This window comes from Somniosus microcephalus, chromosome 4 (genome assembly GCF_052327205.1).
Source record: "Somniosus microcephalus isolate GS21.2 chromosome 4, FLI_Smic_1.0, whole genome shotgun sequence".
NCBI classification, from domain to species: Eukaryota; Metazoa; Chordata; class Chondrichthyes; order Squaliformes; family Somniosidae; genus Somniosus; species Somniosus microcephalus.
Window position 1 is genome coordinate 340981263 of NC_140990.1, and position 13464 is coordinate 340994726.

Sequence of the window (13464 nt, forward strand, 5' to 3'; positions counted from 1 at the left end):
TCTTTCCTCCCCTCCCCCCTCTCCTTGCCCCTGCACTTGTTTAAAATCTGTTACATCTCTAACTTTTTCCAGTTCTGACGAAAGGTCACAGACCTGAAACTATGGCCGCCATTTTCTCGATCTATGCGGCTTGGGAGCGGGTCAGCTGGTTTCCGCGTTCCAGTTCCGCCCCAACTTCATCCGGCCCACGGACGTGATTTTACGTCAATTGGCCTTGTTCAACCCGCCCTGCGGGCTCGCCGGACAATTAAGAGGAAGCCGGTCAGATGACGTTAACAGGCAGTTAAGCGGCTATAACCCTCTTCCTGCCGCTAGGTGTCGGGTCCATGTGCAAATCGGGGACCCGACACTTGGGAAGATTGATCGGAGGTGGGTTGACAGCGGATTCCCTGCCCACTGTCAATCTTTGCGATTTTGCCAGCGGTCCTGCCTCTAAACCCGCCCCCTGAGCGCCAGCAATATTCCGGCCGTTAACTCTGTTCTCTCTCGACAGATGCTGCCTGACTTGCTGAGTATTTCCAGCATTTTTGGTTCTTATTTTAGATTTGCAGCATATGCAGTATTTTGCTTTTGTATTTTTGAAAGCAATGCTTGCACCATTTTTTCCCTAAATATTATTGGCGATAATTAGTTACAGACTCATTTCTTTCCATGATTTTCCAACCACAGTGACCTGGAAACAAATCAGCACTGGCTTCCCGTGAGACTGAAATCTTTCTCTGGCTTGACCGTTGGAACAGATGGGAAAGGAACCATGTCGTGAAGCCATGGAGCTCCACTTTCCATGAAAGAAAAGAAAAAAAAGAAAGCCATACATTTCTATAGCGCCTTTCACAACCACCGGACGTCCCAACGCGCTTTACAGCAAATTAAGTACTTTTTGAAGTGTAGTCACTGTTGTAATGTAGGAAACGCGGCAGCCAATTTGCGCACAGCAAGCTCCCACAAACAGCAATGTGATAATGACCAGATAATCTGTTTTTAGTGATTTTGATTGAGGGATAAATATTGGGGTCGCTGTGTATGTTGGGGTCACTGTGTCGTCATTGTGTATATTGGGCTCACTGTGTATATTGGGGTCACTGTGGGGTCACAGCATATATTGGGGTCATAGTGTATATTCGGGTCACAGTGTATATTGGGGTCACTGTGTATATTGGGGTCACGGTGTATATTGGGGTCACTGTGTATATTGGGGTCACTGTGTATATTGGGTCACGGTGTATATTGGGGTCACGGTGTATATTGGGGTCACGGGGTATATTGGGGTCACGGTGTATATTGGGGTCACTGTATATTGGGTCACGGTGTATATTGGGGTCACGGTGTATATTGGGGTCACTGTATATTGGGGTCACGGTGTATATTGGGGTCACTGTGTATATTGGGGTCACGGTGTATATTGGGGTCACGGTGTATATTGTGGTCACGGTGTATAGTGGGGTCACGGTGTATATTGGGGTCACGGTGTATATTGGGGTCACGGTGTATATTGGGGTCACTGTGTATATTGGGGTCATGGTGTATATTGGGGTCACGGTGTATATTGGGGTCACGGTGTATATTGGGGTCACTGTGTCTATTGGGGTCACGGTGTATATTGGGTCACGGTGTATATTAGGGTCACGGTGTATATTGGGGTCACGGTGTATATTGGGGTCACGGTGTATATTGGGGTCATGGTGTATATTGGGGTCACGGTGTATATTGGGGTCACGGTGTATATTGGGGTTACAGTGTATATTGGGGCCACGGTGTATATTGGGGCCACGGTGTATATTGGGGCCACGGTGTATATTGGAGTCACGGTGTATATTGGGGTCACTGTGTATATTGGGGTCACGGTGTATATTGGGGTCACTGGGTATATTGGGGTCACGGTGTATATTGGGTCACGGTGTATATTGGGGTCACGGTGTATATTGGGGTCACTGTCTATTGGGGTCACGGTGTATATTGGGGTCATGGTGTATATTGGGGTCACTGTGTATATTGGGGTCACGGTGTATATTGGGGTCACTGTGTATATTGGGGTCGCGGTGTATATTGGGGTCGCTGTGTATATTGGGGTCACGGTGTATATTGGGGTCACGGTGTATATTGGGGTCACGGTGTATATTGGGATCACTGTGTATATTGGGGTCACGGTGTATATTGGGGTAACTGTATATTGGGGTCACGGTGTATATTGGGGTCACGGTGTATATTGGGGTCATTGTATATTGGGATCACTGTGTATATTGGGATCACTGTGTATAGTGGGGTCACTGTGTATATTGGGGTCACGGTGTATATTGGGGTCACTGTGTATATTGGGGTCACTGTGTATGGTGGGGTCACGGTGTATATTGGGGTCACTGTGTATATTGGGATCACTGTGTATATTGGGATCACTGTGTATAGTGGGGTCACGGTGTATATTGTGGTCACTGTGTATATTGGGATCACTGTGTATATTGGGGTCACTGTGTATAGTGGGGTCACGGTGTATATTGTGGTCACTGTGTATAGTGGGATCACTGTGTATATTGGGGTCACTGTGTATATTGGGGTCACTGTATATTGGGGTCACAGTGTATATTGGGATCACGGTGTATATTGGGGTCACGGTGTACAGTGGGATCACTGTGTATATTGGGGTCACTGTGTATATTGGGGTCACGGTGTATATTGGGGTCACTGTATATTGTGGTCACTGTGTATAGTGGGATCACTGTGTATATTGGGGTCACTGTGTATATTGGGGTCACGGTGTATATTGGGATCACTGTGTATATTGGGGTCACGGTGTATATTGGGATCACTGTGTATATTGGGGTCACGTTGTATATTGGGGTCACGGTGTATATTGAGGTCACTGTGTATATTGGGGTCACGGTGTACAGTGGGGTAATTGGGCACTGTGTATGTTGGGGTTGTTATAAATCTCATCATCGTGAAGAAACGACTCATGAAATAACACTGGACGGCCAGCTGGTGGCGCCGTCCAAGGAGTATAAATACTCGGGCGTGGGCCCAGATTTCCAGGGACATTTTGTAAGACAGGAACTAGTGAAGTACAACTAGCCGTCCATGTTCTGAAACAAGTTGATTAAAGACTTGCTTTATACTGAAACCAAGAGCGTAGTGAGTTTTATTACGTCACTTTAATCAACTTGATATTGACTCCACGCTCTGAGTGATTTCGGAACAGCCAGCTACAACTTCAACTGTAGCATAGTAATCAATCCATCATGGACAAACTACTCAGACCCGCCCGTCTTGAACTGGACCCGAATTCACCTACAACTGCTAAGGTATGGAAACACTGGTATTGTACCTTCAGCAACTTCCTCAGGGTGTGTGGTGAGAATGTTCCTGATAAATTAGAGATACTTACCCATTATGTATCTCCTCATGTGTTTGACTATATCGAAGACTGTGTAGACTATGACTCCGCTATTCTAATATTACAGCGACTATATGTTAAGTCCCCAAACAAAATTTTTGCTCGGCATCTACTGGCCACAACTCGACAACAACCCGGGGAATCACTTGACGAATTCCTTCAGAAACTTCGCAGGCTCAGCAAGGATTGTAATCTTAAAGCTGTCACAGCTGAGCAGTACCAGGAGGAGTTAATTCGTGATTCCTTTATTAATGGGATTGCTTCTCCCTTCATACGCCAGCATCTGTTGGAGAATAAAACCCTCAAGTTACAGACTGCCTATGACGAGGCATGTTCCCTGGACTTAGCAAAGAGGAATGCAGATACCTATCTTTTACCTCGTGCATGGGCTGCTGCTATCACTTTTAATGACTCCTTCGATAGGTCTCGGGCGGAAGCCCTCACTGATGATGACACTAACCTAGTGGATGACAACCCTACCCTAGAAGCCTTCACTGATGATGACCCCGCCCTAGCAGCATCTTGGCAATCTGGAAGGAAGTGTTTCTTCTGTGGAGGTGCGTTCCATTATAAGAAATTTTGTCCTGCTCGTAATGCAACCTGCAATCATTGCAGCAAGAAAGGTCACTTTTCTAAGGTATGCCAGTCAAGAGCCTCTGTTAGTAAGAAAGGCCACTTTTCTAAGGTATACCGGTCGAGAGCTCCTGTTAGTTTTGCAGCTACTATCTATAAAACTGCTCCTCCCCCAAGAGCCACTACTAAGGTTACAGCTGTCAAGAGTAAAACTACTCCTCCTCCCATCACAGCTGTTTTTCCCCAAAGTCTGTCCCATGCAGCCACGAAGGTTTTGGTAAATGTACACATTTTGAGCGCACTAATCGACTCATGCAGCTCTGACAGCTTCATTAGTGAGCGGGCTGTCAGTAAGTTAAAACTGCGTATTTACCCCTCAGACAGAGAAATTGCAATGGCTCTGACGACACTGACCACCAATTCTTCCGGCTTTTGTCTTGTCGACCTTATTCTCAATGGCCGCACTTATTTCTCCACCCGGCTCGGGGTGCTCAAAAACGTATGCAGTGATGTGCTCCTGAGACAGGATTTCCAGAAACAACACAAAAGACTCACTTTCGAGTTTGGAGGGTCAAAGACGGAGCTTACTATTTCCAAAGTACCGTTTTGTGCGCTTTCAGCGGCTTTGCTCGACGAGCCCTCCTTGTTTGCCAATCTTTCCCCCCGATGTAAGCCCATAGTCACTAAATCACGACGTTTCAGCCAAGATGATCGATCCTTTATCGAGGCAGAAATCTCTCGCCTTCTAGCTGACGGTATCATTGCGCCATGTTCATCTTCCTGGCGGGCTTAAGTCGTCGTTAAAAATCCTCTGAAGCAACACAAGAAACCTCTTTGCATCGATTACTCGCAAACTATTAACTAGTATACCAACCTGGATGCCTACCCACTACCACGCATCGATGATATGGTCAATAACCTTGCTAACTACAAGGTATTTTCAACTTTTGATTTAAAGAGCGCATATCATCAAGTACCGTTAAAGGACTCTGACAAAAAGTATACAGCCTTTGAGGCCAATGGTCGGCTTTATCAGTTTTGTCACCTTCCATTTGGGGTCACCAATGGGGTGGCCGTCTTTCAACGGGCAATGGATAGCCTAGTCAAACAGGAGAACTTAACGGATACTTTTCCATATCAAGATAATATCACTATTGCTGGTCATGACCAGAAGGAGCATGATGCCAACCTCCAGAAATTTTTTGATGTTCTCCGTCATCGCAACTTATCTTAAATGAGTCCAAATCTGTGAAATCAGTACCATCAGTCAACATCCTTGGCTACTGGGTGGGCAATGGTGTCATCAAACCAGATCCAGAGTGACTTCGTCCGCTTCAGGAGCTCCCTCCCCCTACGAATCTCGGCTCTCTTCACCGGGCACTCGGCATGTTCACCTATTATGCGAAGTGGATACCCCACTTCTCCGACAAGATGCAGCCCCTGCTTCACGCGAAGTCATTTCCATTGCAGACAACGGCTATTTCAGCTTTCAATCTCCTCAAGTGACAACTAGAAAAAGCCACGCTTCGTTCCATTGATGAAAATCTTCCTTTTGTGGTCGAGTGCAATGCATCGGATGTGGCGACCTCTGCCACCTTGAATCAAGGTGGTCGACCGGTTGCATTTCTGTCCAGAACTTTGCAGGGTAGTGAGCTCCATTATCCTCGAGAAGGAGGCTACGGCCATCATCGAAGCGGTACATAAATGGAGTCATTTTCTCGCTCGTTGATATTTCACACTTATAACCGATCAGCGCTCCGTGGCCTTTATGCTGGATAACTGGAAACGCACTGAGATCAAGAATAACAAAATACAACTCTGGAGGATGGAATTGGCCGCCTTTGGATACACCATACATTATCGACCCGGCAAAGAGAATGTGGCTCCGGATACCCTCACGCGGGCATTCTGCTTTTCTATGTCAACTTCGACTCTTGCGGATCTTCATACTGACTTATGCCATCCTGGCGTTACCCATATGTTGCACTTTGTGCGATCTAAAAATCTCCCATTTTCTACGGAAGATGTGAAAAGAACATGCTCCTCCCATAGAATTTGTGCGGAATTAAAACCACAATTCTTCCGTCCATCGGATGGCTTGCTCATACACGCTATGCAGCCTATGCAGCGACTCAGCATTGACTTTAAAGGGCCATTGCCTTCCTCAATGCGAAACACCTACTTACTTACTATGGTGGACGAATATTCATGCTTTCCCTTTGCTTTCCCCTGTCCCAATATGCTTACTTCCACAGTGATCAAATGCCTTGATCAAGTCTTTTCCCTTTGCGGTATGGCCAATTTCATCCACTCTGATCAGGGTCCCTCCTTCATGTCAAGCGAACTCAAAAGTTATCTTTCCCAACGGGGAATCGCCACAAGTAAAACGACACCGTACCATCCCATCGGTAACGGACAGGTTGAGAGATACAACGCTATCGTTTGGAACGCTGTTCGTCTTGCACTGAGGTCACGCAACCTACCAGACCAGCACTGGGAAACTATGCTCCCTGACGCGTTGCATGCCATCAGGTCTCTTCTTTCTACGTCCACCAATGTCACGCCTCACGAGCGATTCTTCAGGTTCCAGCGTCGCTCCACCCATGGGATGTCTCGACCACCATGGTTGGCAGCTCCCGGCCCTGTGCTGCTCCGAAGATTCATCTGATCTTCCAAAAACGATCCCCTCGTCGACGAGGTGGAACTCACGGACGTTAATCCCACGTACATGCACGTGCGGTACCCTGATGGCCGGGAGTCCACCGTTTCACTCCGAGATCTGGCTCCCTGTCCAACCGATCCCACGGACCCAACTGATAGAGGGACGCACGGTAATGATGCCAACACTCTGCGCTCCTTTGAAGACGACGCCCCACCTGGGACATCAAGGGCTCTGCCGGCTACTTCACTGGATCCACTCGGAGAGCAGAGCGCTCGCCATGGGATGGTCACCTGAAGCCAGGACGCCGGTCAATCCCCGGCTATCAAACAAGATGAAGCCAGCTCTGCGCCTGTGGGGACCCGCACACAGAGTCACGATCACCCCAGTCTCCCTCAGGTCGATCAAGGCGACATGGGTCCTGTTGATCCACCAGTACGGATCAAGCGGCCCAGGGACCAAGACACGGTCCGGGGAGACGTGCCTTCTAGCCATAAACAAAGATCTAAAAGACTTCTGCTATTCGTGGTCCACCTAATCCGTTAGGAGGAAGTCGTCGGACTTCCAAATCTTTTAGGCAAGAAGAATGTTATAAATCTCATCATCATGAAGAAACGACTCATGAAATAACACTGGACGGCCAGCTGGTGGCGCCGTCCAAGGAGTATAAATACTCGGGCTTGGGCCCAGCTTTCCAGGGACATTTTGTAAGACAGGAACTAGTGAAGTACAACTAGACCTCCATGTTCTGAAACAAGTTGATTAAAGCCTTGCTTTATACTCAAACCAAGTGCGTAGTGAGTTTTATTACGTCAGGGGTCACAGTGTATGTTGGGGTCACGGTGTATATTGGGGTCACGGTGTATATTGGGGTCACAGTGTATATTGGGGTCACAGTGTATGTTGGGGTCACGTGTATATTGCGGTCACGGTGTATATTGGGGTCACGCTGTATATTGGGGTCATGGTGTATATTGGGGTCACAGTGTATATTGGGGTCACGGTGTATATTAGGGCCACGCTGTATATTGGGGTCACAGTGTGTATTGGGGTCACGGTGTATATTGGGGTCACTGTGTATATTGGGGTCACGGTGTATATTGGGGTCACGGTATATATTGGGGTCACTGTGTATATTGGGGTCACGGTGTATATTGGGGTCACTGTGTATATTGGGGTCACGGTGTATATTGGGGTCACAGTGTATATTGGGGTCACAGTGTATATTGGGGTCACAGTGTATATTGGGGTCACAGTGTATATTGGGGTCACTGTGTATATTGGGGTCACTGTGTATATTGGGGCCACGCTGTATATTGGGGTCACGGTGTATATTGGGGTCACAGTGTATATTGGGGTCACAGTGCATATTGGGGTCACTGTGTATATTGGGGTCACAGTGTATATTGGGGTCACAGTGTATATTGGGGTCACTGTGTATATTGGGGTCACTGTGTATATTGGGGCCACGCTTAATATTGGGGTCACTGTGTATATTGGGGCCACGCTGTATATTGGGGTCACTGTGTATATTGGGGTCACTGTGTATATTGGGGCCATGCTGTATATTGGGGTCACTGTGTATATTAGGGTCACAGTGTATATTGGGGTCACTGTGTATATTGGGGTCACAGTGTATATTGGGGTCACTGTGTATATTGGGGTCACTGTATATTGGGGTCACAGTGTATATTGGGGTCACTGTGTATATTGGGGTCACTGTGTATAGTGGGGTCAATGTATATTGGGGTCACGGTGTATATTGGGGTCACTGTGTATATTGGGGTCACTGTGTATAGTGGGGTCACGGTGTATATTGGGGTCACGGTGTATATTGGGGTCACTGTATATTGGGGTCACTGTGTATATTGGGGTCACTGTGTATATTGGGGTCTCTGTGTATATTGGGGTCACTGTGTATATTGGGGGTCACTGTATATTGGGGTCACTGTGTATATTGGGTCACTGTGTATATTGGGGTCTCTGTGTATATTGGGGTCTCTGTGTATATTGGGGTCTCTGTGTATATTGGGGTCTCTGTATATATTGGGGTCACGGTGTATATTGGGGGTCACTGTATATTGGGGGTCACTATATTGGGGTCACTGTGTATATTGGGGTCTCGGTGTATATTGGGGTCTCTGTGTATATTGGGGTCACTGTGTATATTGGGTGTCACTGTATATTGGGGTCACTGTGTATATTGGGGTCACTGTGTATATTGGGGTTACTGTGTATAGTGGGGTCAATGTATATTGGGGTCACTGTGTATATTGGGGTCACAGTGTATATTGGGGTCACTGTGTATATTGGGGTCACAGTGTATATTGGGGTCACTGTGTATATTGGGGTCACTGTGTATAGTGGGGTCAATGTATATTGGGGTCACGGTGTATATTGGGGTCACTGTGTATATTGGGGTCACTGTGTATAGTGGGGTTACGGTGTATATTGGGGTCACAGTGTATATTGAGGTCACTGTATATTGGGGTCACTGTGTATATTGGGGTCACTGTGTATATTGGGGTCTCTGTGTATATTGGGGTCACTGTGTATATTGGGGTCACTGTGTATATTGGGGTCACTGTATATTGGGGCCTCTGTGTATATTGGGGTCACGGTGTATATTGGGGGTCACTGTATATTGGGGTCACTGTATATTGGGGTCACTGTGTATATTGGGGTCTCTGTGTATATTGGGGTCACTGTGTATATTGGGGTCACTGTGTATATTGGGGTCACTGTATATTGGGGCCTCTGTGTATATTGGGGTCACGGTGTATATTGGGGGTCACTGTATATTGGGGTCACTGTATATTGGGGTCACTGTGTATATTGGGGTCTCTGTGTATATTGGGGTCTCTGTGTATATTGGGGGTCACTGTATATTGGGGGTCACTGTATATTGGGGGTCACTGTATATTGGGGGTCACTGTGTATATTGGGGCCACTGTGTATATTGGGGTCACGGTGTATATTGGGGTCACTGTGTATATTGGGTGTCACCGTATATTGGGGTCACTGTGTATATTGGGGTCACTGTATATTGGGGCCTCTGTGTATATTGGGGCCACGGTGTATATTGGGGGTCACTGTATATTGGGGGTCACTGTATATTGGGGTTACTGTGTATATTGGGGTCACGGTGTATATTGGGGTCTCTGTGTATATTTGGGTCACTCTGTGTCTCCCACATGATGTAACATTGGTTTCTCCATTCTGTTCTTCCTCTCCAGCCGTCCAGCACCGTAATTCCACTGAACCATGTAGAGAGCACAGTGAGTAAATTCAATTTAAATCTTCTCCTCTCCATTCCTCTGTCAACAAATGTATTCTTGCCGGTGATGCTCACGGGGGTGGCTGCAATGGGATGAACAGCAGTGACTGATGAGCGACCTTCATCATCAAACGCTCCCCCTCTCTCCTGACCGGAGCACGGCTCCGCCTTGATATCAGCGGTTTTATTACATTTTTGGATAGTGTGAAGGTTGTACGCTTGGCCTTGACCAGTGAGTGCTCACATGCTTGACAAGTCAAAGGTTAAAGAGAAAGACAAGATCTGAACTAGTTGATACGCTTTAAGGAGGGGTGTCTCGCAGGGGTGATTTAATAAATGTAAACTCTTCAATACAACCTACAATTTTGCTGTGGGACTTTCTGGATCATTACCGCAGGTGAAGATCCCATTTGCATAGTTCTTTTAATCAACAACAACAACTTGCATTTATATAGCGCCTTTAATGTCGCAAAACGTTCTAAGGCGATTTACAGGAGCAAAATCAGACAAAATTTGACATCGGGCCACGTAGGACATATGACCAAAAGCTTGGTCAAAGAGGTGGGTTTTAAGGAGCGTCTTCAATGAGGAGAGAGAGGTAGAGCGACCCAACAAGCCCATCTCTTTTTGATGGATTCGCTGCTGTCTTGAAGATTCTGCCTCATGTTGGAGTACACCCCCATGGCACGTGGGGCTCTGATACCCCACCCAAGTGGTCCTTCTTCACGAGTGAGTCTGGACAACATGCCCTAGCAGATTATTGAACTGAGGGAGAGCATCGCAGCCGACCTGGATCCTGTCCCCACTCGAAATCCACACACACACACTTACACACTTACACTAGATAGTGATCAGGAGCCTCAATAGCTCCTTGTGGTTAAGCATTCCATGGTCTAACACCCCTCTTTCTGAAAACATTTCTTCTAACTTCCCTATTGTGGTTCTACTGACAATTCTCAGTCTGGGTCCCCACGTTATTCATAGAATCATAGAAATGATGCAGCACAGAAGGAGGCCACTCAGCCCATCGTGCCTGTGCCAGCTCTTTGAACGAGCTCTCCAATTAGTCCCACTCCCCCCTACTCTTTCCCCACAGCCCTGCAAGTTTCTCCCTACAAGTATTTATCCGATTCCCTTTTGAAAGTTACTATTGAACCTGCTCCCACCGCCCTTTTAGGCAGCGCGTTCCAGATCACAACAACTCGCTGTGTAATAGATTCATCGACCAGTGGAAATAGCCTTTCACAAATTAATCTCTTCAAACCTTCCATAATTTTGAAAACCTCTAGTAGATCTCTGATTAAGTTTCACTGTTTCATTAAAAAAAAGTCCCAATTCTCGAGTCTTTCTTCATAACTATGAATTTTAATTTCTGGTATGATTGCAGTGACTGCTCCCTGGCCCCGTTGCAAGGCTCGAATGTAATTCCTAAAACAGGGTGTCCAGAGCTGCACGCAACACGCCACCTGCCACGAAGGTGTCAGCCATGGCTCAGTGGTTAGCACTGTCGCCTCTGAGGCAGAAAAGCATTGGTTCAAATTTCACTCCAGAGACTTGAGCTCAGAATCCAAGCTGACACACAAGGGTAGTACTGAGGGACGCCGTCTGTCCGTTTAGATGTTAAACCGAGGCCCCGGCTGATCTCTCTCAGGTGGATGTAAAAGATCCCATGGCACTATTTCAAAGGAGAGCAGGAGAGATCTCCTAGTAGTAACTTTCGAAAGGGAATTGGATAAATACTTGAAGGGAGAAATTTGCAGGGCCGGGCCAATATTTAACTCTCAATCAACAGCTGGTGATTATCACATTGTTGTTTGTGAGGCTTCACTGTGCGCAGGTTGGCTGGCACATTTCATACGTTACATTTCAAAAGAATTTCCTTGGCTGTAGAGCGTTTGAGATGTTTGAGGCCTACTGTAACTCATTCTTTCCCACGGTCCCAAAACTGTGGGACTCCTCCCCTCCCTCAGTCTCCCCTCAAACTGTGGGACTCCTCCCCTCCCTCAGTCTCCCCTCAAACTGTGGGACTCCTCCCCTCCCTCAGTCTCCCCTCAAACTGTGGGACTCCTCCCCTCCCTCAGTCTCCCCTCAATCTGTGGGACTCCTCCCCTCCCTCAGTCTCCCCTCAAACTGTGGGACTCCTCCCCTCCCTCAGTCTCCCCTCAAACTGTGGGACCCCTCCGCTCCCTCAGTCTCCCCTCAAACTGTGGGACTCCTCCCCTCCCTCAGTCTCCCCTCAAACTGTGGGACTCCTCCCCTCCCTCAGTCTCCCCTCAAACTGTGGGACTCCTCCCCTCCCTCAGTCTCTCCTCAAACTGTGGGACTCCTCCCCTCCCTCAGTCTCCCCTCAAACTGTGGGACTCCTCCCCTCCCTCAGTCTCCCCTCAAACTGTGGGACTCCTCCCCACCCTCAGTCTCCCCTCAAACTGTGGGACTCCTCCCCTCCCTCAATCCCTCAAACTGTGGGACTCCTCCCCTCCCCCAGATTCCCCTCAAACTGTGGGACTCCTCCCCTCCCTCACTCCCTCAAACTGTGGGACCCCTCCGCTCCCTCAGTCTCCCCTCAAACTGTGGGATTCCTTCCCTCCCTCAGTCTCCCCTCAAACTGTGGGACTCCTCCCCTCCCTCAGTCTCCCCTCAAACTGTGGGACTCCTCCCCTCCCTCAGTCTCCCCTCAAACTGTGGAACTCCTCCCCTCCCGCAGCCTCCCCTCAAACTGTGGGACTCCTCCCCTCCCTCAGCCTCCCCTCAAACTGTGGGACTCCTCCCCTCCCTCAGTCTCCCCTCAAACTGTGGGACTCCTCCCCTCCCTCAGTCTCCCCTCAAACTGTGGGACTCCTCCCCTCCCTCAGTCTCCCCTCAAACTGTGGGACTCCTCCCCTCCCTCAGTCTCCCCTCAAACTGTGGAACTCCTCCCCTCCCTCAGTCTCCCCTCAAACTGTGGGACTCCTCCCTCCCTCAGTCTCCCCTCAAACTGTGGGACTCCTCCCCTCCCTCAGTCTCCCCTCAAACTGTGGGACTCCTCCCCTCCCTCAGTCTCCCCTCAAACTGTGGGACTCCTCCCCTCCCTCACTCTCCCCTCAAACTTTGGGACTCCTCCCCTCCCTCAGTCTACCCTCAAACTGTGGGACTCCTCCCCTCCCCCAGTCTCCCCTCAAACTGTGGGACTCCTCCCCTCCCTCAGTCTCCCCTCAAACTGTGGGACTCCTCCCCTCCCTCACTCCCTCAAACTGTGGGACTCCTCCCCTCCCTCAGATTCCCCTCAAACTGTGGGACTCCTCCCCTCCCTCACTCCCTCAAAATGTGGGACTCCTCCCCTCGCTCAGTCTCCCCATAAACTGTGGGACCCCTCCCCTCCCTCAGTCTGCCCTCAAACTGTGGGACTCCTCCCCTCCCTCAGTCTGCCCTCAAACTGTGGGACTCCTCCCCTCCCTCAGTCTCCCCTCAAACTGTGGGGCTCCTCCCCTCCCTCAGTCTCCCCTCAAACTGTGGGACTCCTCCCCTCCCTCACTCCCTCAAACTGTGGGACTCCTCCCCTCGCTCAGTCTCCCCTCAAACTGTGGGAAT

The 13464-nt window shown here is 48.7% G+C and overlaps 1 protein-coding gene across 2 annotated transcripts in view; it reads left to right on the forward strand.

The window, feature by feature from the left end:
• Nucleotides 1-10070, forward strand: part of LOC147120729 (tensin-1-like) — a 704181-nt gene extending 694111 nt beyond the window's left edge. Inside the window, exon 3 of one of the 2 annotated variants that reach the window (XR_015078229.1) lies at nt 9857-9904. Coding sequence is in view for 1 of the 2 variants with exons in the window: in XM_085986965.1 (XP_085843091.1) it covers nt 9857-9994 (138 nt within the window). In the remaining variant the exon portion in view is untranslated. Of the gene's footprint in view, nt 1-9856 lie in introns of both variants that reach the window. The other variant, XM_085986965.1, reaches the window with a different exon arrangement.
• Nucleotides 10071-13464: the final 3394 nt, after the last annotated feature.